Source organism: Maniola jurtina, chromosome 13 (genome assembly GCF_905333055.1).
Source record: "Maniola jurtina chromosome 13, ilManJurt1.1, whole genome shotgun sequence".
NCBI classification, from domain to species: domain Eukaryota; kingdom Metazoa; phylum Arthropoda; class Insecta; order Lepidoptera; family Nymphalidae; genus Maniola; species Maniola jurtina.
The window spans coordinates 14,652,246-14,673,636 of NC_060041.1; the positions used below are offsets into that span (position 1 = coordinate 14,652,246).

The following is a 21,391-nucleotide window of genomic DNA, read 5'->3' on the forward strand; positions in this document are numbered from 1 at the left end:
CGATGCCACAGACACAGATACACACGTCAAACTTATAACACCCCTCTTTTTGGGTCGGAGGTTGATAAATGAAACGAAGATTGAGATCTGCTTCACCTTCAAGCCTTTGCATTCGCCATTCTACTTTAAGTTGTCAAGGAGTTCGGTAGTCCACAGGCTTTTGCATACAGCAAGTCAAGGTTATCAAGTGTGGATGTGCAAGTTAATCTTACTTGTTTCTATAAATTGGTTAAATCTACCTCTCTGGCAATCGGGGTGGGGACGCCCACACACCCGCGCCAAACCCACTAAAACCGATGTTACCACAGTAACTTGTGAAACTGAGTTCATTACTTAGGGCGTACGCCGAAGCTCGCGCGGGTAACCGCTCCGTACTACTCCGTCCGCTCAGCGTCGCTAAAAAAAATTTGACTTCTAGGTCAAGTGGTTCAACGTAGTGGTGACTCTGCAGAGATCGAGTAGAGTGCTGTAATTCTGAAAAAAATAATAGACTAACAAGCCTTTGACGGCTATTTGCCACGTCTCATAATACAGAATGTTGATTCTTGCACTTTATTTCGTGCTATGATGTTAATTTCTGTGTGTAGCTGTTTTTGTAAACCTGCGCCAGCTGCTCATAGACACGCGAACCCGCAAGAGTTTTAGCATACACCCTTAGTTTTGTGTTGATATCTATTAAACAATTAAAACTCCAGAAATTTTAATAATAATTTACTCATTTAAATATATACTCTATCATATAAATCTGTTACGTAATGTACATAGGAGTTAGTGAGGCGAGCCTCGCAAACCGGTCCAATATTTTAAAATACAATACAATTAAAATAACATAATAAATTAATTTTTAATATTAATAATACAGCGATTTAACAATTTAGCAATCATTCATATCTTTGGCTAATTAAGATTCATTTGTGGATCAAAGGATCTTGAGGTTTTCGTTCAATTGACTATTTATTTCGATTTTGTCAATTCATACCAACCCAGCTTTAGGTTCATATCAATCGTCAAACTGCGATAACATTACTAACGAACTCGAACGACAACCTCGGTTACTATAATTATCAACAATCAATATTTCTATATAAATTATTCGAAATAATTTGATATAATGTGATATCTAAGATGTACAAACTCTCTGTTTTCGTACTTTCTCGTATATCACAGAATATCAACAAAAAAAACAAAAACAATCACGCCGCAACAAAGCTTTTAACCTCTTTATATAATTATAATATTATAGCAACACTGACTTGACCGTCAAAAGCACGAACGCGTTTTATACTCTATGGTGAATGTTTCGCCTATACGTCTACTTGCTAATTTTTATTTAAATAAAAATTATTGTTTCGTATTTCCCCAGTAATTCAGGCAAATTTTTAAAATAATAAAATATAATGTTCATTTGTTTTTTTTTTTTTTTATAAAATTGCACTCCCTACTTTCGACTTTCGAGGCGATGGGGGTCCCAGTTCACACATTCAATCATTATTGAATATTAATTTCAATCTCATATTTTATGTTGACCATGAAAAAAAATTCGAGACGATATTGAAGAATATAATCCGATTAAATTCAATATTACGGAAATACCAGATTCTCAATAATATTAAATGTGTGAAACTCTTTGCAAAATATATATTTTTACTCTCTAGTTCATGTTTTTGACAGACGAAGCGTTTTATGGACGAATGTCGACGCCCCAAAGGCGTTCTTATTATATCATCTATTTTTATATCCTTTCGTATTTTATACATTTTCTTTAAAGTCACCAGTTTTGTTTCAAGACTGGCTGCTTTCACGACGCGAGCCACGAATTAGGCGGGAGACAGACCTAGCGGAAAAACATGTGTGGCTAAAACGCTTTAGTGTTGCCTGTTTTACCTCGAGCCCTAACTTGAGCCTGTAGCGCACGCGCGTATCGTAAGAGTTTGCGACGGGCCCCTAGTGTGAAGGCAGCCTTACGCTTGTACTTACAAAATTATATAGCTAACTGATATGGTAACTGTTGTTAAATTATCAATGGTTTGAAATTTGTCAGTTATCAAATAAAACATTTTATGAGATATCGCAGAATAAATATCCAAACTTAGGGTGTTTGTGCACACAATCGTATTCGTCAAAATACGATTCCAAGGAGCCAACATAAACATCCGTTTGTGTACTCATTTGATTCGTATTATTGTTTATACTAATACGAATCGTCGGAATACAAAAACGAATCGAATACGAATGAGTGCAATCGCCCGTAAGTCCCATTTTTCATTGTAAGATCACGTCATAACATACTGAAGGGCCTTGCACAGGAAATTGTCAAATTTTATTAAATCTTAGCAAGATTAGCATGGTTATACCTAACTATACAAAAATATACATGTGACTGAGTTAGTACATTATAATTTAGTTATTTGGACTAATAATGCAGTTGCCGTTACGCTCCGGCTACACGCTTCGTGTTGCACGCACTCGACTGCGCGAACTGGCTCGTGCAGCTGAGCGCGGAGCGTGTAGCCGGAGCCTTAGGTGTTTAATACAATTGAACTCCATGATTTTCATCAGTTACACATCATATTATGAGCACATATTTACATCCACATTCAATAATATAAGTACTGGATGATGGGTTTTGATAGCAATTAACACTAGCTGTTGCTCCCGGATTCGCCCGCATGTAGGTCATGTATCTCGAGTTCATGACTCTTTGATCCAAGTTCGAACAGTTTTTAAATCTGACTAGTATATATTTCAAAACTGTAAAAGTTTAGTTTCAATCGGTCCAGCGGTTGTTTGTGTTAAGCACTCACAAACAAATTAAGTAAGCGACTGAATACAATAAAGATGATTTCAAAATAAATGGCTACTCTTTTTTTGATAAAACTTTAGTCTAAAAACTATAATAACAAGATTAACAAGTGCAGAAGTGCAGATGTCGAATCCACAGGTACTTTTTTAAATCGTTTTACACATTTTGTAAATTTTTTAAGCTCAGTAGTGATTTATTCTACAATAAACAAATTATTCAACACTTTTGATTTAATATGTACTATTTAATATTAAAGTAAAATATTTTCCTGTCATACACAAGTCTCCTCTCTCTTCATGACACTCTTGTCTCATTCATATTTTATGACTGTTATTTTTATGTACTTATACAACTTCAATTTTGTTCATTATAGAATAAAGGACGAAAAATCAGTAATATTGTGTGAAAAGTCAGTGACACTGTTTATTCCGGCGCTTTCTCTGCTTGGAGCTCTAGCTTCATTACACAAGTGGTTTAGGCGCCGGGACAACTTACCTTTAGATAAAACTGGTTATGTGTGACACAATTTTTAAAGAAATGTTTTTTCTTTAATATAAAATATAAATAGGCGTAATAACTAAAATTGTGATGTTAGGTTAATTTGAAAAGCCGCAAATTACTCTCACCCGCAGGTACAATATGGATGATCTCTTACATATTTTTAATGGAAAATGTCCATAGATTTTAAGGTTACCAGAAAACAAAAAAAAAAACTAGACTGTAGGTAAGTTTGCATAAAGCTCTCGCGTCATTTCGCACGGTGTATAGTTTTGAAATGTTTTTCGAAAGGCTAGTATACATTTTGTGATGTCACATAGTCCGGACAGGTTTTCGTAAACTACCCTCCGTAATGTTGTAAATTGTAACGATGTTGTACGATTCTTTACAGATTCGTACGGTAGCCTCAAGCCGCTGGATCAACTCGCGTGCACAGGCCGCCGGCTTGTTCTGTAATATGTTATGTTCACTGTAATTTCGATTGGTGTTAGTAGACAGGCACAGTCCAGTGTAATATCACGCACAAGTTTCACTCGTCACTATGCACAACCGCAGGCACGTGTCCGTGACGTCACGCCAGTTGACCGCCGCGCGGTCGAGTGACGGCGGTCGGTTGACCACCGCCATGCGGTCAGCAGCTGACCATCAGCTGAGCACCACCGCGCGGTCAGGTGCGGCGGTCATGTGACGGCGCAGTGCGACCGCGCGACGGTCAGCGGACACCTTCGCAGCAGACCCGCTCCACTTTCACTGGGTTCTGGAAATTACATGTTTTGGGTAAAAAGCGGGCAGTTCGAAAATGTAAACAGAATAGGCCATTTTTATGTATACTATCTTATCAATAAGTCAAATTACTAACAAAGATATTTTAAAACGCAAAGCTCCAACAATGGTAATTTGAAAAGGGAAGACAAATTCTAAAAGACCTTTTGACCTTCACGAGGGTGCTTCAAAACAATTATTACATGGATAGAGAAGTTTCGCTTATTGTGAGAAATGCTGATTGTATAACACATGCTGTAGCAGTGAGTACTCACACGCGCACAGCTCGCGCTACGCGCGCGGCACCAGCTCGTAGAACAGCACGTACGCCTCCGCCGACACCACGTCGCGCGGCGCGATCGTCGACACCCTGCAACAACAGCGTACGTCAGCTTGCGCCGCCACCACCAGCCCAACGTCAGACACGTTGCACCACGTGGCGCGTTACCTGGAGTCGTTGTACTCGTGCCAGTCGCCGGTGTAGGGGTGCTTGCAGTACGCCGTGTAGTGGCCCGAGTACGTCGTGCCTGCAACGACGCCGACATACCATTAATATCGTAATAATATTAATAATCAAATATAATTTCGTAAGTTTGGTTCATGTTCTAATAAAATTTTGAAATAAAATTCCTTTAGGCGTGACATGCAAATCGTTCGCGTTACTTCCATCCGTATTTGAAATGGCAAGTCAGATCAACAATCGCAAGTCTGGCGTACTTGTATTAGCAGAGGTCAATAATCAGACCAAACCCACAGCAGTAAAACCAATTAAAAAACAGTTATTTCTGTATATTTGTACAGGCTACATACCCGAGTGGTTGCTGACCGCGTAGAGGTTGTATGTCGCGTGCGTCGGCGCAGCGGCGAAGGGCGACATGTCCAGGCCGTTGAGCGGGAACTCCACCACCACCGACAGCTTGCCGCGGAACCGCTCCGTTGGCGAAAACCTGCAACCAACGGCATTGCTGCCATGTATTCCTTCCGTACCAAGTGAAACTTCTTTGGTGTACAGAACCCGGCAATAGATATTACACATCGAGCTTTGTAAACAGACCAGCTGATGCTCGCGACTTTGTCAACATGGATATAGATTTTCAAATTTCGTGGGAACTCTTTAGTATTATAAAAAAAAAGTAGCCTAAGCTAGCAATGTAAATGCCCTTTAAATAAAAGATTTGGAACTTGTATAATTATAGTATTCTAGGATTAAAACTTTGCTAGCATGATTTAAGTCTCATAGTCAATGTTTGAATATACTTGTGGTGCCATCTAGTGAGATCGTTGTGAGTAGTCCATCTAAGGCTCAAATCGTGTCGCCACAAGGTGATATCGAACTTTGGCTATTACCATTCGTATATGGTGATACCACAGTTCACGACAGTTAGGGATATGCTAACGAAACGTCGAGGCTTCGACGTCGCTGGCAGGCGTCAAATGTTACCTCCGTTTGACGCTAGGTAGGCTGTGAAACAATTTGATTTCACGTCACCCCCAGCTAATATTTGACAAATCGTCGAAACCGAGAGTTCCCTCACTCTAGTTGAGTCTGAAGTCTGGTGACACACTCACCTCTTGAGATGCAGCACCAGCACCTGCGGGAACTTCTGCACCGTGAACCATTTCAGACACTTGCGCCGCACGCCGCACTTCGAGCACGTCTACAAAATAATGCAATACAAACATTTTTTATTCAATGAAACTTTTACAAGTGCTTTAGAATCGTCAATGCATCTACCACTGGTTCAGATGCCTTTCGTACTGAAGAGAAAGGAAAAACAAGCCATAGCTCCAGTTCTCTATTCACAAGGCATGGTTAGGTTAGGTTAACTGCTAACTTCACTCACTACTTCATTATGTTATCAACATTATTTAGCACTAGCAAATTTCAAACCCCTATTTTACCCCCTTAGACGAATGATCGCCGCTCGATATGTATTGTATCAAGTTGATACTATCGACTTAGCAGGGACGTTGAGTTTCACGTCAACTGTCACCCTCCCGCACCCGCTCTATCCGACCGTTCGTCTCAGTAGCAAGAAGTGTCAACACATGCATTGTAATTGGATTTTAACGTGGTTTGGGGTCCAAGAACTAAAGTTTGTTAAAAAAAAAATCGTACCTAAATCCGATTGGTTTGACTTTCCTACTATTGAGTAAAGATTTAGTGGCAGCGAGATTACCACAAATCAGCAACCAAACAATAATCGCAATGTCATTATCATACATAACATTTTGTTGAGCATGTGTGTGTGTGGCATGTGTATGATATGGGTGTATGTGACTGTGTGTGTGTGTGTATGCGCACCGGTTTCTCGTCGCCGTCGAGCTCCTCCTCTCTCACGAAGTGCTGCAAACACTGCTGCAGCTTGAGGTTACCGGTGCGCGATGGAATCGGCAAGCTGTCAACGAGATACAACCATCATTTATTGTTTCATAGTAATACCAACAAGCTAATCGGTCGAATCTGATGTTAAAGCCTTACTATAGAAAAGCGGTATCACCGCACCCCAACGCCTTTATTATACTTTTGCTAATGAAGGGCGGAAGGGGGCGGGGGGCGGGGGGCTAAGGCAGCGTGAGGAGCTAAGAAGCCCTTCCCATTATGAGAGGGAGATTGGAGTAGTGGCTGGCGATGGGATGATGATGAACTCACCTGAGGTCCCAGAAGGGGTCGAAGGTGACGCTGTCGTGGTGGCAGTGCGTGCAGCGCAGCGTGGACTTGAGCTGGCCGATGAAGGTGTCGCCCACGCGGCTGTCCTCCATGCGCACGTAGCGCGACCACGCCTCGGCCGCCTTCGCAGAGTCGCTGCACACACACGCCTCGTTACACAGTATCAACGTGCCCCGTACGTGGGCTATCGATTTTAGTTAGGGCTTGCGTACACGACAGACTATTATCAGCGGAGGACATAACATTTGCATCACAGAACGCACATAATGGATTGAAAGTACGGCGATATATCGTAGATAGGTGACTTTTGTAATCGCTAATAATCCCTCGTCGCAGGCCCTTACAAGTACCAAAATAATTTAGGAAATATTACAACAAAACGGTATTTTCATTTTTTAATATTTTTTAAAATCAGTAACCCTTAACTTTAGGATGGCAGTTGGTGAGAAGCTGCGTTACCTGAGGCTGTCGTCGATCTCCGTGAGGATGGGCTTGGGCTTGATGGTGACGCGGTTCACGTCCTCGTGCAGCCCCTCCAGCAGGTAGCGCAGGAACTCCTGCAACAGTCAGTGCACCCGTGACTTGGCGACTACCCATCTGTGGTCTGTACATATAAACCTAATGGTTCGCCCCGAACACCTCGCGTCGAGGTTCTATGAGTAGGCCACCTGTTTTTGTACATTGTTCGCATCCAAGATATCATACAATACATAAATTTATTCTCTAAGTTGTGTGTTTTACGTATTACGTGTATTTTTTATTTTCTTCGCAATCATTTTGTGGCGTCGCGTTCAGCAGACACTCTAATTATACCCTGAGAAACATGTCGCTTAGTTCCACTGGGACTTCATTAGACTGCATTAGAGTAGGGCAATAGCAGATTATGGCATCAGAGTGTCGACAGACTCCTGGCATAGTCTGCAGATCCAAAGATCCGTTACGTCTACACGTAGGGCGAATGAGTGTGGCATACCTGCGCATCCTGCTGGCTGTAGCCCATGAAGCGCGGCGCGAACCGCTGCACCTGCGCCTTCAGCGACGTGGTGTTGACGACCGAGTCGCGCTCGCCGCCGCGCCACAGCTCCTTCACCACGCTCGCGAACGCTGCAACACGCGCATTGCCTTCAGCGATCGAAGCGATAGCTCGTTAGGGTGGCAGCCTAATTGTGCTGCTTCCACAGATAACAGTTTTGGCTACGCCCGATCTGCTGCTGATTTTCTTATCACGCATTGCTTGGCGAAGGCTACTGACAAAAAGGGAGAGGCCCTGCCGGTCAGCATTGATATCGCAAAAGCCTTTGAAAGTGTTTGCTATCGGGCACTTCTATCAGAACTACCATCCTACGGACTACCCGTGTCGCTGTGTAATTAAATCATCAGCTTTCTTGATGGACACAGCATCAAAGTCGCTGTCGACGGTTTTTGTTCTAAACTTAAGCTCTTCAATGCTAGCGTCCCACAGGGCTCAGTGTTATGACCCACACTGTTCATCCTGCATATCAATGACATGTTACACGACAGCAACATCTATTGCTATGCGAATGACAGTACGGGTGACGCCCTCTACAAAGATCATTGAAGTAATGTTCAACCTCCAAAATCATGAAACGCCAACATGGATGCATCGGTGGTATACCTTTGATGAGAGCACCCTTCATGCACGAGAGCGTGGTGTTGATGTCGGCCGTGTACTTGTCGTCGGCGAGGTACTCCAGCAGCGGCCGCGTGTTGGACAGGCACTGGATCACGCTGTTCATGAAGCAGGTGTTGCCGATGTTGCGCAGCCCATTCAGACCTGCCGACACCACACACGCACACGTCACTACACGTTCATCACTAGCATAGCATATAGCCCTTGGATGTTGGCGTAAGACCCAGTTTTAAAAAGTGTTTTTATGGTCTTAGGGGCAGAAGAATACAACCGCAAACTTCACCGTTTACATATTTTGATGTAATCAAATTTGTACGTACCGCTCGTATGCGAGTGTTTCTCGGTCCGCTCCCCGATCTCAGTCCGCTCGGAGCTGCGCCGGAGTCCGCTCGGCCCGCTCTTGCCGCCGGCCAACTCCTACAAACATTCCAGTACATCACAAACAAATGTTGCACCCTTTGCAGCTTTATATTACAGTTGACTGTTGAACTGACGCAAGCGTTCGACACTATCAATGATACGAAAATATTTACTTATTTAAAAAAACAATTTGACTATTCTATAGTCAACGCAACTACGCTAAATTGAAGTAAAAAAACAGTAAGAAATTTTATTAATCCTAAAGATGTTTTTGGAGTTGCTCAGGGGAATAGTTTGTGACCTCTTTAACTTAAATTCTATATAATTAACATTATAATCTATGCGCTAAAGTTCACGTTATTTAAACTTAGTACGTATAAAACCATTTCTTGTTTTCAAAAGCAAACAAACAAACATCAGAAACTAACAACTAAAAATTAAAAATACTGGTATGTCTGCCCATGCGTTTAATTGAATAACTATAAATAATAGTCAATGGTTAATTAATGACGTCAAATTAAAATCTAAATTAACAGGAAATACTCAACAAAACAGCATGCATCTACAGGTTCTAAACCAGACAAAAACACGAAAATATAGCGTAATGAATGACGTACAGGGAAACCATAAGGGATAAACTAATGATGAAGGCACTCAATCAAACCAAATACAAACTGTGCTTCTTATAAATAGTGTTGGCAACAAAATAACCTTACAGGAAGTTAATCTTTTTCAGAGTTTAAACACGAACCTGGAGAAATGCTTCAGGGAAAAACCAATTTTAACCGCATAAGCATTATAAAAGTTTCATTGGAACATTTACAAAATATGTAGTAACAAATCGTGTATCCATAACACAATTATTTCGAACCCTCCAAATCGAAAACTAGAAAACTCCAGGCAGTAATTTACAAAACGTCACAACCGCCCGCCAAGCAAGCACACAATAATAACATTTCATACAACGTAACAAGAGCGGGTATTGCGTGTTTAAATTACCATTCGTGTAAACGTCACCGCAGAAAGTTCCACGGATCGCCTAGACGACATTCGCGCGCCGGCCACGCCCCCTGGCGGATGCGTTCACAACTTTACATACACTCATTATTATAATACATTCTATGATACTGCAATGGATATGATTCATGATTGACTAACAAATTAAAACTAGTTTTTTTTTTTAAATTCACTACGATTCATGAATATAAGATAAATGAGGGCATCCATACTAATGTTATAAATGCGAACGTGTTTCTGTCTGCTAGATTTCTGCTCGGCCCATAGGCTACTTTTGTCCAGGAAAATCAAAGAGTTTCCAAGAGTTTCCAAAAGGCCCATTCGATTAACGGATTTGACGGGATTTGATACTGAGATAACTTGCATCTTCGAGGAGGGCATATAGGCTCCTTTTTCCCCGGAAAAATGAAAGAGCTCCCACGAAATAGTTAAACACCTGAATTCACGCGGACGAAATCGTGGGTGTCATAAAGTAGGTATTATTTTGAAAGTTAAGCATTTTAAGTTGGTCAAATGGCAGTTCCTGTGTTTTGCAAAAAAGGTAAGTAGGCGCGGGTATCTTTACTTTGAACATGATAACGACTGCTCTTACAAAACATAATATACAATCGATTATTGTACAAATGATAAAATAGCGTATATTAGACTCGCTTCAGCAACGCGCGGGCCCTCATTTTAGTACATAGAGCTCCATATCGTAATTTGAATTGAAAAGAGTAACCACTAGTTTCTAGTTTTGTCTTCGATAGAAACAGCTTTCCGAACCAGTCAGTAATAGTAATAGGTACACTTGACGATTTAAATTACAAAAGCACTTTACAAAAGTTTTTTTGAATTAAAACTGTTCTATTCTATTAGAATTAATAAGCTTCGAGACAGTTAAAAAAATTCGCGTCGTAAATAATCGCGCCATATCTCTGCACGTCTCTAACTACCCGCAAACACGCAAACGGGGCGTATTTCGCGAAGTCACAAAGTTTTGACATATTTCTTGGTATTATCGCCGAATTTTAGTACCAAAAATGGATGAGAATTTTGAAACTTTCATTTCTGATGAAAAATTAAAGACTTGTGAAGCGTCAGATGTTCTTGAACCGGTAAAGTTAAAATTGAAAGCGTGTAGAGAGGGTATTCATCCCCAGTTTCGGACCAAATAATATTTAGACTATTATAATAATATTTAAATCAAAATGCGTTTTAACTTTTTTTGTAACAAAACACAGCTGCACATTATATTATGTTCTGTTCTGTTATCTTACTTTTTCGAATATAAATGTTATGATATGTAAATGAGGAGATCCGTAGAGCCGACATAGCTCAACGGGTTGTGAAGCTAAAGCGACAATGGACAGGGTGCATGGTTCGAAAATCAGATAGACGTTAGGGTCCTAAGGTGCGACCTCGTACTGGAAAGCGCGATGTTGGGAGCTCTCCTGTTAGGCGGGAGACGGCGGCAGCGCAACACCGTGGGGAGTGGAAGTCCCTACAAGAGCCCTATGTCCAGCAGTGGACGTGTATCGTTGATGATGACGACGATGACTAGTTGTAGCGTTCAGTATTCGGACCTGATAGTGCTCCCCATACGTGGGGCGGGGCGGGCGCGCGCGAGGCGGGCGCGGCGCGAGCCGGCCGCCACACCTCATGCCGCAGCGCCGACAGCACGCCCGTCGCCACGCATGCCAGCACCGCCAGCTCCAGGTACCAGAGCATACACCCGCCACCTGCCCCCGCTCTCACACCTCCCTACTTCTAGCAACTGGTCGCCTTGCACAACCTCCAAACTTGTGGCAGCTCTCAGGTACTAGTATCAGCTGAGCGGGTCAACTCTTTGGCTTTGGATGTGAATTACTCTCTGCGCAAATCCGGTATCCAAGTCCAATGTGGAACTAGCTTTACAATCACACCAAACCCCTGGCGGTATACTTCCAACTTCAGAAGACGGTCACTTCGCACAACCTTCCAACTTGTGCGAGTAGCAGCTAGATCTTGAACTTCGAGTAGTTCCTTTCACTCAAGTCTCTCACACTCATCGAAATGAGAGCTACAGATAAATAGTCAGCTTCAGGTATTACTTTCCGGAAATCAACCAAAACTCTTTCTCAATTTGTGGAAGTAGGAGCTACCTGTTGTCAAAGAGTTTTGTTAGAATTCCTCTCAAACTTGTGGGCGTGTAGATCTTCAGCTCCAAATATCAATCCTTAGATTCGTTACATCCACAGCTTCTTTGTGGATATAGATTTAGATACAACTTCAGCTACTAGTAGCAGCTGCTTTGTAGCAACTTGGTCATAGTCGTAATAGTCAGTTTTTCACGATTTGTTCTAGTATGTTTGTGTAAATGAAGAAGTCCATTTCTTACACTCATTAAAGTTTGATAATTCAATAGATTTGATATGTTTTACTATTGAGGGGAATAGTTTTAACTTGTTTTACATCAATATTATATGATTTAGTACAACAGCTATTTATCTCAGACTACTTTCATCTTCAAAGTATATTCGAAACGAATATAGAAGTAAACCTACACGGTTAGATAATGTACACAGTACCCAGTGAAAATCATAATTGAAAGCACGTGGGTGACGGTGTCAATGAAAAAATTATGAAACTCCCCCGATGACGTCACAGATAACAACTACCTATTACATAAATAACTCGGTGTGACGATTTCTGAGATCTGGATTCGCTCTCGTAAAACTGAGATTTTGATCTGCCTATACCCGCATTGAGTCAAGAATCCACGTTCATCAAGTGCAACCTTGAGATAACTTAACGGACAGTACAAACGTTTATTTATCTTGAAATTCACATTTCAATTAGAATTATTTTTCATGTTAATCACTGTCTCTTTCAATTCCATGGACATCCGCACACACACGTACAAAATACTCCTTATTCCGTCCCCTCTAAGACTCAACTCTCAATTTTCATTGGCACACGACTAGAGTTTATAAACAGTCAAGGTCACTCTCGATAGACAACAAATTTCAAGTCCACAGTTCAATTTAAAAAACCTGAACAATAACGACAAGTAAAACGCCTAACGCACCGAACGCGACGCGTAAAAGAAGCTGATTACGTAAATTGTCGTTTAAAAAGCGCGCGAGTGAGTCCAAGATTGGTTATGGGCGGTTTGAGAATTAGGTGATTCCCGCGGGGAAATGCATTTCGCGCGAATTTCTCGTGACGTCATTAAGCGGCCATTGCGATCGCCCGGCGTGGACTGGGCGGGCGCCGGCCGACGGGGCTAAGCCAAATATCGCTGCCAAGTTTCACAATCGAACTTATACGTAATCTTAGAGCTAAGTTGTCCGATCGCTCATCTCGTGGCTCCGCGGAGCGGGCCGCGCCGCGCACACGTCACGTGGTCACAATCAAGGTTCCATCCGCCAAGTCCAAGGGTGTAAGAATATTAAGGCTTGTATGGTTTCCTCCCAGTAATGCGGTATTTATAACGACTGCACAGCTCTAAGACAACATTCGAGAAACCATACAAAACAGCGCAGCAATGCACCAACCTGCAGCGGGTAGCTAAAGGCACGAGTACGACAGATATACAAGTTCTTACCCCTAATCGGGTTTTCCTCAATTTCTCCGATCGACAGTCGAATCTTTTCGGTTGAGAACGTATTGTAGTATGCATAGGTTTGATATAGACTTCGAACAATTAATCCTTAATCTTTCTCTCCTCATCCTAAATCCTGCAGAAAGATACGTGTTACCCAGTGTTATCGATTCCAGTTGATTTAAACCAAGTTTGTAGTTAATTTGATGAAAGTTCCAACCTTGCTTTAGAATTTTAATTGAATACAGATAATGATGATCAGATTCTTTTACGAATATTGAACAAACACATTGTTTATAAAAATTGCGTTTACATCATTATTGCTAAAATAACATCGAAAAGATTTGGCAGAGTGACGTAGGTCAACAGAACGCCACAACAAAATTAAAAGTTAACTCTTTTGTGGCACAAACAAGGTTTTTAAAAGCCATAGAGAAATAAGAAGAAGGTTTTCTTCCTTGCCCCCAGGCTTGGAAACATTATTTTGAAAAGTAAATGTCACTTGTCAATGTTGGCAGCACTGATGGCGACGCAAACGTCAAGTAGTCCACGTGGCGCAGTGTTCGCGGGTCGACATTTCCCGCGTACTTTATTTCGGGACATTACATTTAGCGCGTATAATAATAGATTCGGAATCTATTCGTCACGCGGGCCTTCTCCGCATGATGATTATTTTTTTATCACATTTTTGCCAGCTTTGACCCATTAAGCGGAAAAAAGACAAAGTATTCACCTTATAGTAAACTCCATTCTTGGTTAATTTAACGGACATGGGTGCGATTCCCATTTATAACAATTATGTAGGTATTGACCATAATATTCTCGCAGCCTTAAGATTTGGTAAAGGATATCTAGCCTTAGAGCGCGCGTTGATGTCTTTCAAGTTCACATAACTTTGACCGTGACCTACCTACTGTTTTTCCGTCGCCTTAAAACTTTCTAAACATCAGTAACAGTTCCTTATGTATGGAATATAATAGTAATATTATATCCAATTGAGATAAGTGTCCAAAAAAGTGTTATTGGAAAATTAAAATGTTTATCTGAACTATACGTCAATAGAGCCCCATCAACATCTGGACATGAAAATCAATCCTGTATCGATCATATTCATAATACAAAGAAAAAAATTAATCCTAAAATCCCGTTTCAAAATAAGAACAGACAGGGATGACAGACAAAAATTTGAACGCACATACTCTCACATAGGTGTGTACATTGAGTCACGCACACAAATACACGGACGCCCTCATTATAAATGCCAATGAACTTTTAGTTTCTTTTCTCAGACAACTATACATATAATTTTGCTATCTTTAAAATTTCAATTATCTAGTTTAGTACCCGCATAAAAGTAGCGTGTGTGTCTTAAAATCATCACCACAAAACCGCGGTTGTCAATTCGAAAGTGTCTCAATCTATTGCGAAGTTTTATACATTTTTGAAGTTAGAACGAAACTTTGCTACGAAAAACTGAGAAAATGTTTCCGAATTTGTTTTTAAACAAGCAAAATCTCGTAAAAATTTGGTGCACACATGTTGAGAACGCACTGCCATATTTGCACTACGTGTCATGACAGTTGGCATTCTCAAAATGTATGCATTATAGTAAGAATTGGTTCATTTTGTTGCCAACAACTTGCCACAGTACTACGGTATTCGAAATGTGTGCCTTCGAGTAAAGTGGAAAAAATGATCACTTACCGATTTGATATAGTCATAGTCCTTTAGGTCCAGGATCTTTGTTCGAGACGACGGCGTTTCCGGACTAGAGTCCTCCGTGGACTCGCTGATGGTGCTCTCTGTGCTCGTCTCCATGGACTTGACGCCATCGTCCTTCGCGTCCGTTTCGCTGCCCTCCGTTCTCTTCTTTAGGAAGTTCTCGTGTTCGAAGGTCTTGTTCTCGAAGCCCGTGCCGCTGGGAGATTCCACATCGTTATCCAGCACCGAGCGATCTTCCTCCGAATCGATATACTTGAGAGATTTCTTAGCGTCCTTGTTCTTCGCCGGCTTATCGCTGATCGCTTCGCTGCTCTTCTTGGGCGCGGCGCCGGACGCGATCGGTTGCGATATCTGTATGTACGAAGCGAAGTTGGTCGTGTGTTTCGGCGTTTTGCTCTGCTTCTCTATATCACTCTTCAGATCTTTTATTTTAATTTCGGGACTGTTGCGGATCTTTTTACGTTCGGCGTAATCTAAATCTCCGTTTTCTACTTGGATGACTGTGGATTTTTCTAGAATTTTTCCTATCGGGTTGTTAGGGTCCAACTGATTTTTAATACTAGCTAATCGTTCGGATGGATGCTTGGCGGTGAGGGACGTGGACATCGCGCTGTTCCTGTCTACGGAGGGCCTGGCGAGGGACACGGGTTCGGAAGTAGTCTTGCTGATGGTGAGGTCGGAGTTGGAACTGGAGCTGGAGTTGGGCGAGCCGTCCCAGCGGTGGGCGACGCCGTTCTTCTCGAGGTGCGGCAGGTGGACCGGCACCGGCTGATCGTCTTTGGCGTGTATCTTGGTGTAGCCGACCGTCCCGTTCTCGCAGTCCTTGAGCTGGCTCAGGTACTGCTCTAGAGTTTTGGCGGGATAGCGGGAGTCGTTGGCCGGCAGCTTGGTCACGGCCATCTTGGGGTCGAAGCGCTTGCGGACCTCGGACACGGAGGGCACGTCGTTGCCGTTGGTGTCGCGCACGCCGTTGGCCAGCGAATGGCGCTTGCTGTAGCTTGGCGAGGGCGAACAGTCCTTGTATCTGCCTTCCGGTTTCTGGTTGTGTTGAAAATTTACACTTAGCGAGAATGGAAATTCATGGGGGTAGCGCGATGTGTGTGTTAGTTCTAACAAATCCGCACATGCGCAGACCGCGAGGGTCCCGGCTGTCACTACGATGCTTGAAGGGAACCGAGCGAAAGACGAGCGGTTTCAAAAGTTAACGCTTCAGAATCCCGACGACGTCCGGACATCCCACCGAAGTTACAGTGGAACAATTGCTATCATTGCTTACTACCAGCATAAACTGTTTTTTTAAAAATCTGCAGTGCCATGTTCGACTCACAGAAATATAAAGAAAAAATATTTTTGAATAGAAATGCGAATGCAGTGGTATTCTATTGAAAGCAGAAAGCATCGATTCAAACATCGATCGCTGCCGTGTGGAGCTCAAATAACAATTCTCCGTCCCTAAAGGGTTATGGTTTTAGAAAGAAAGCGTTAACTTCTGAAAGTATTTACATGGCCTTTCGGGCGGCACGTGAATCTGTTTGGAAGCTGTTGGATGGCTCAGTGCGATGGTTAAGAACATAAACACACAACACACGCGCACACGGCTTTGCTTACCGGCGGGATCTACGTCAGCCTGACGAAACTGCATCTTCTACTAGCTCACATACAGGACGCATTTTCTGCACTTTATTAATTACGTACTCTACCTCAAATTAGCTTTACTCTAAATTATTTTAGTTATTTAATTAATCTTTATTTAAAAAAAAAATACCAACTGTTTGAAACATGGCTAAGGGCGACTTGTTTGTCGTCGCGGTGCTTTGTTAATCCACATAATTTCGATCGATGATCTGACGCGCGGCCGCAGTTTTTACTTATACCTATGGATTCACAAAGCAGCGCGGCACTTTGCGACTTTGAAGGCGTCTTGAAATATACATTTCTGTCATATAAGATAAAGCTGAGTTTGATAATTAGGAAGCATTACTTCCATCATAGATACATTAATTAGATTTCTTTAACATGTATTGACCTCTCATGGAAATTGTCTTTGGGCCAAAACCTTGGACTTTAGATTGTCAATAAGTAAGGAAATACATTTTATTTAGAACAGAATTTTTAAATCCGGTTTTACTATCTTAAGTATATCAAACGGTACAAGGTTTTTTTTATATTATCATAGTTAATAATTATTTCTTTCGCATTTGCATACAGGAAGATTACAAAAAGGGCAAAATAATTGAAAAGTAAAACTCAATACAAATAATATAGAAACCTAGCAATGATAAAAGCGATCCCGCGAATAAACAAGCCTGATTGGACGCATTTTATGTGAATTTCAGCGAAATCGTCATGGTAATGCCAAGTACAACGGCCATTCCCCATTTATTAAGGAGTTAGACTACCCTCAACAAACAACAGACGTTTGACTTAGTTATTTACAGCAAGAATTTCTGATTTTTTACTAAGATATAGTAGCTGTGTGATGTATATTTAATGATAATGCTCCACATCGATTGTACGTTAAAAATAGTCAAACTCCAATTCAAACAGGATTTGTATTTCAAAAACTGCAATTATTACACCTGTAATGTATTAAAAATGGATAACAGATGGCGTTACCAGTACGATTCCTACCAACAGCGAGATGCCATTTACGAGTTACCTCAGTGATGGTGGCCGCGGAGTTGCGCGCGCGCCGCGCCCGGCAGTCCGACGCCGGGGGCCGCCCGATGTCGTTGGATATCGACTTGGACCGGGAGATTTCCCCATAGCTGTTGTTCTGCGCCTGGGCTTGCTGTATCCTCTGCGTCAATGGCACGTAATTCGCGGGCGAGTACTTATTGTAAAAATCTACAGTGGACATAGCCAACGCCGCCGTACTCAGCACGTTCCTCTTGCCTCTGTTCAAGTCGGAAGTTCTAGAACTTTCGCTTCTAGTCGTGGAGACGTCTCGCGATCTGGACTCGCTTCTGTCGGAGCGGTATCTGCTGGAGATGCCGCTGTCGGAGTCCCCCGCGCTCGGCGCCCGGGAGCTCCTGGTGTACTCCACGAGGGACGTCTTCCTCTCCCTCTTGCCGTCCACGTCGCTGTATCGGGTTCTGTACTCCGTGGTGCGGTCGCCATGGCTGCTCCTCACGGTGGATGTGACGTAGGTGCCGCTGCTGTTCCTGTAGTAGGGCTTGTCGATGCTGGAGGAGGAGGTGAGGGTCGAGCGGTAGGAGCCGGAGAGCGCGGAGGTGGCGGGGGTGTAGCGGGAAGGAGACACGACGGGCATTTTGTTGGTTGTCTTAGTGTGGTTTCAATCTGGACGGGCGCCTTCTTTGCATCTTTAATGTGTTACCTGCAACAAATAAATGCATTCTCAGTTTTTCTGTCCACAGGATTTGCAATTGAAAAAATGCACAGCAATTGTTAAGTTGCAGTTATTATACAATAATTAACAAATTCGGAAATGACAAGGTTGCATGTCGGCTTTGCATTCAGAAGCCCACAAGTTAGTATGAATAATAGTTACATTACTTATGTATTGCATAATTACATAATGTAATATTTTATTTAAAAAAAATAATAAGCAAATACTGAGATCCTTGCCGGTTCTTTTCAGTAGAATCTTGCTTTTCGAACCGATAGTAGTCTTGACATGACACACGCTGTCCTACGTGAACTAAATAATTTCATTATGTGGTTTTGGCCTAGTGGTTAAGACAGACCTTCTACTTGGGGTCCAATAGTTTGACCCCGGCGAGCACTTCTAACTTTTTAGTTATGTGCATCAGCAATTACAAGTGACTAACACTTGCTTTAACAATAAAGGAAAAAACTTGCATTGTGAGGAAACTTGAATGTATGAGAACTCTCCATAATGTTCTGTCTGCCAATTCGCAAGTCGCACTTGGTCAGTCTAGTGGGCTATGGTCAGAACTTTCTCATTCTGAGAGGACTCAGGGGAGTTCAGTAGTGGGCCAGCAATTATTTAATTATTGAGTGACAGACAAGCCTATGGATTTAGGATTTTAGAACATAAGTTCATTTGATATAAGGTCTTTTAGGCTTTACTGGAGTACTAGAAAGATGATTATTTTAAAACATTTAAGATGTAAATCCCACATATTCTTTATTTAACTTTAAACATGGTGCTAAAATGTGATAGATTCACTTAATGCTTTGAAAGCAAGTTTAAATGAATAAAAATCTTTCTCTTATTTGCTTCTACAACATGTTATTTTGGAAGTGTCATTTTTAACTAACAATGTTCAAACATATTTATCCTACATTAAATGACAATATATTCATGTTGTTTCTTAATCTATGGTACTGGAAGGTCGACCCCACAGAACACACCATCCTTCTAAACTCGATAGAAACTAATTTACAGCCATGACAATTTTTTTTTTCTCAAAAATCAAGTTTTTGAAATAACACTGTTGTAGCCGCAAACAGAATTATTTTTGTTACTTAATTTCTGCGTTAACTGACAAGATATCAGGAAAAATGAAACAGTTCCTAGGAATCATTTATGTGGTATTTACCCTGCAGTTTGTCCAGCGTAGGACTACACTGTGAATCTTTGAATTTATGACAAAGTAGGACATTACATAAATACATTATTTTTATCTTTATCTCAAAAGTAAAACAACTTCAGCCTACTTCATTTAAGTAGATATCATGATTCCAGCATAAACTAACTCAAGTCATTCTAGTCTTCTAACTAAGCGCAGTGTCAAATTATATGAGTTACTTATTGCCATTGTAACTCCATTTCATTTACATAAATTCAGATTGATTACTAACACATTAACAGTAGTTTTTGCAAGGCTGTATTTCACAACAATATACCCACTTAACAGTTAAACTGTCTGTGATTTGTTAACTATCTTACTAGCGATACTAACATACATATAGATTATTAAGATTTAGATATTTCCTTGTTTATTTCATCTTGATTTTGCACATTTAGGGTGTAAACATTGCAATGTACACATGGTCTGGTTCATACATTTGGGGCCTGGTGTAACAAATGACATAATGGCATGTCCACCATGGCGAATGGGATTATTCAATGGTGTAGGCAGTCAAGGTCGCGGCTTGGCGTCGTCTCGCGGGACGGTATCGCTCCAGCGAGCAGCTGGGTGCGTAGTTTTCGATTTTGACGTGAATTTATTTTGATACGATCTGTAACTTGACACCGTGGGCCGAAGGCCGCGCTGACATCGGCTAACGAAAATTATGCACCCGATTACTACTTTCACACGACTCACCCGAACTCTCGCCCGCTAAATCACCAAATACAACCCAAAAATACACTCCTTGTTTTATTTTTAGCGTATCCGAATAAGATTTAGCGTGACACACGACTGCTCGCCACGGGACACTTTTAATTCAATTTTTGCAATAAACGATGCGCTGCGACGTAATTGTCATCGATCGTATGCATTAGCGACCAACAATTATGCGATACTCACGAATATTAAGGGATTTTTCGTAACCAAAGCAACTGTTTTCAACAATAAAACCTTCCCACTGTTCTCGATACCAACTAATTTATTTTAAAACCACTCGCGTCGTTCACTGTGCCACTTACTCGTGTGTGAAATAGCTTAGCGAAAATTGGAGCGTAAACTTCGAATAATGTTTTTCTTTGAGCTCTCATGTAATTTTAGAAGGCTCAAGGCTCCGTCGCTCCATTTGTGTGACGTCACTCGAATTGTTGGCAATCCTATTTTTGTACGATTTCCGTCACGAATTCTTCAAGGATTTTAGTCCTTGTTGCGTTACAATAAAGTTTATAGTATCGTTCGTGACACTTCGTAGACTCTCGTGCCTAGTGTTGCTTGCTTCCACAAACCACAGAGCCATAATGCGTGACGTAATAACATGACTCATCGGTCAGCTGAGAGGTGATTATTCAAATATGAATTAATTTAATTGTGAAATTGAAATAAAATTAATGTATAATTTATTCTGCATCATTAATAAATATCAATAAGTTTCTTTGAATACAATTTTTACTTGCGAAATATAGCCATGTTCTTTCGAATGAATTCGACTTTTCGACGCAAGATGGCGTACAAAATATTTTGCCTCTTCTTGGCCACAGATGGCACTACTTGTACATTATATTTTAGTAATTTATAGAGACAAGTGAGTGCCAGCGATATTATCATGGATTTATATTATATTTTTTTTTGTATGTATTTTTGATGTAACTTGCGATATGCACAGCGATAGAGATACAGAGTAGACTATTATAATATTATTATGTGGTAGAGATATCTACTCATGTGGTGGAGACGTTACATTTCTTAACTATAATAATAATAATTTTTATAATATCATGGAACTATA

The 21,391-nt window shown here is 41.4% G+C and overlaps 1 protein-coding gene across 4 annotated transcripts; it reads right to left on the reverse strand.

Annotated features, from left to right (window-relative positions):
* Positions 1-696: 696 nt before the first annotated feature.
* LOC123870634 (ubiquitin carboxyl-terminal hydrolase 15-like) lies at positions 697-20,858 on the reverse strand. 4 transcript variants are annotated; one of them, XM_045913979.1, is made up of 14 exons: positions 20,628-20,858; positions 17,709-18,386; positions 15,032-16,087; positions 8,706-8,802; positions 8,371-8,529; positions 7,708-7,838; positions 7,194-7,291; positions 6,717-6,869; positions 6,369-6,462; positions 5,633-5,721; positions 4,874-5,010; positions 4,512-4,590; positions 4,345-4,433; positions 697-4,058 (listed from the first exon to the last, which is right to left on the reverse strand). In XM_045913979.1, exons 2-13 carry the CDS (start codon positions 18,318-18,320, stop codon positions 4,355-4,357), a joined length of 2,784 nt encoding a protein of 927 aa, XP_045769935.1. In that variant the 5' UTR covers positions 18,321-18,386; positions 20,628-20,858; the 3' UTR covers positions 697-4,058; positions 4,345-4,354. The 4 variants fall into 4 exon arrangements, with proteins under 4 accessions (XP_045769935.1, XP_045769932.1, XP_045769933.1 ...); XM_045913976.1 differs by having other exon boundaries at positions 20,509-20,858; XM_045913977.1 differs by having other exon boundaries at positions 4,339-4,433; positions 20,509-20,858.
* Between the last annotated feature and the right edge of the window lie 533 nt (positions 20,859-21,391).

What these genes read in the sequence shown, in the direction of transcription:
- LOC123870634 (XM_045913979.1), bottom strand. Translation starts at nt 18,320, where the DNA reads ATGCCCGTCGTGTCTCCTTCCCGCTACACCCCCGCCACCTCCGCGCTC. An exon ending in GAAGGGTGCTCTCATCAAAG is followed by an intron (nt 7,839 to 8,370) that starts GTATACCACCGA and finishes CGCGTGTTGCAG; the next exon opens with CGTTCGCGAGCGTGGTGAAG. An exon ending in GAGATCGACGACAGCCTCAG is followed by an intron (nt 6,870 to 7,193) that starts GTAACGCAGCTT and finishes GTGTGTGTGCAG; the next exon opens with CGACTCTGCGAAGGCGGCCG.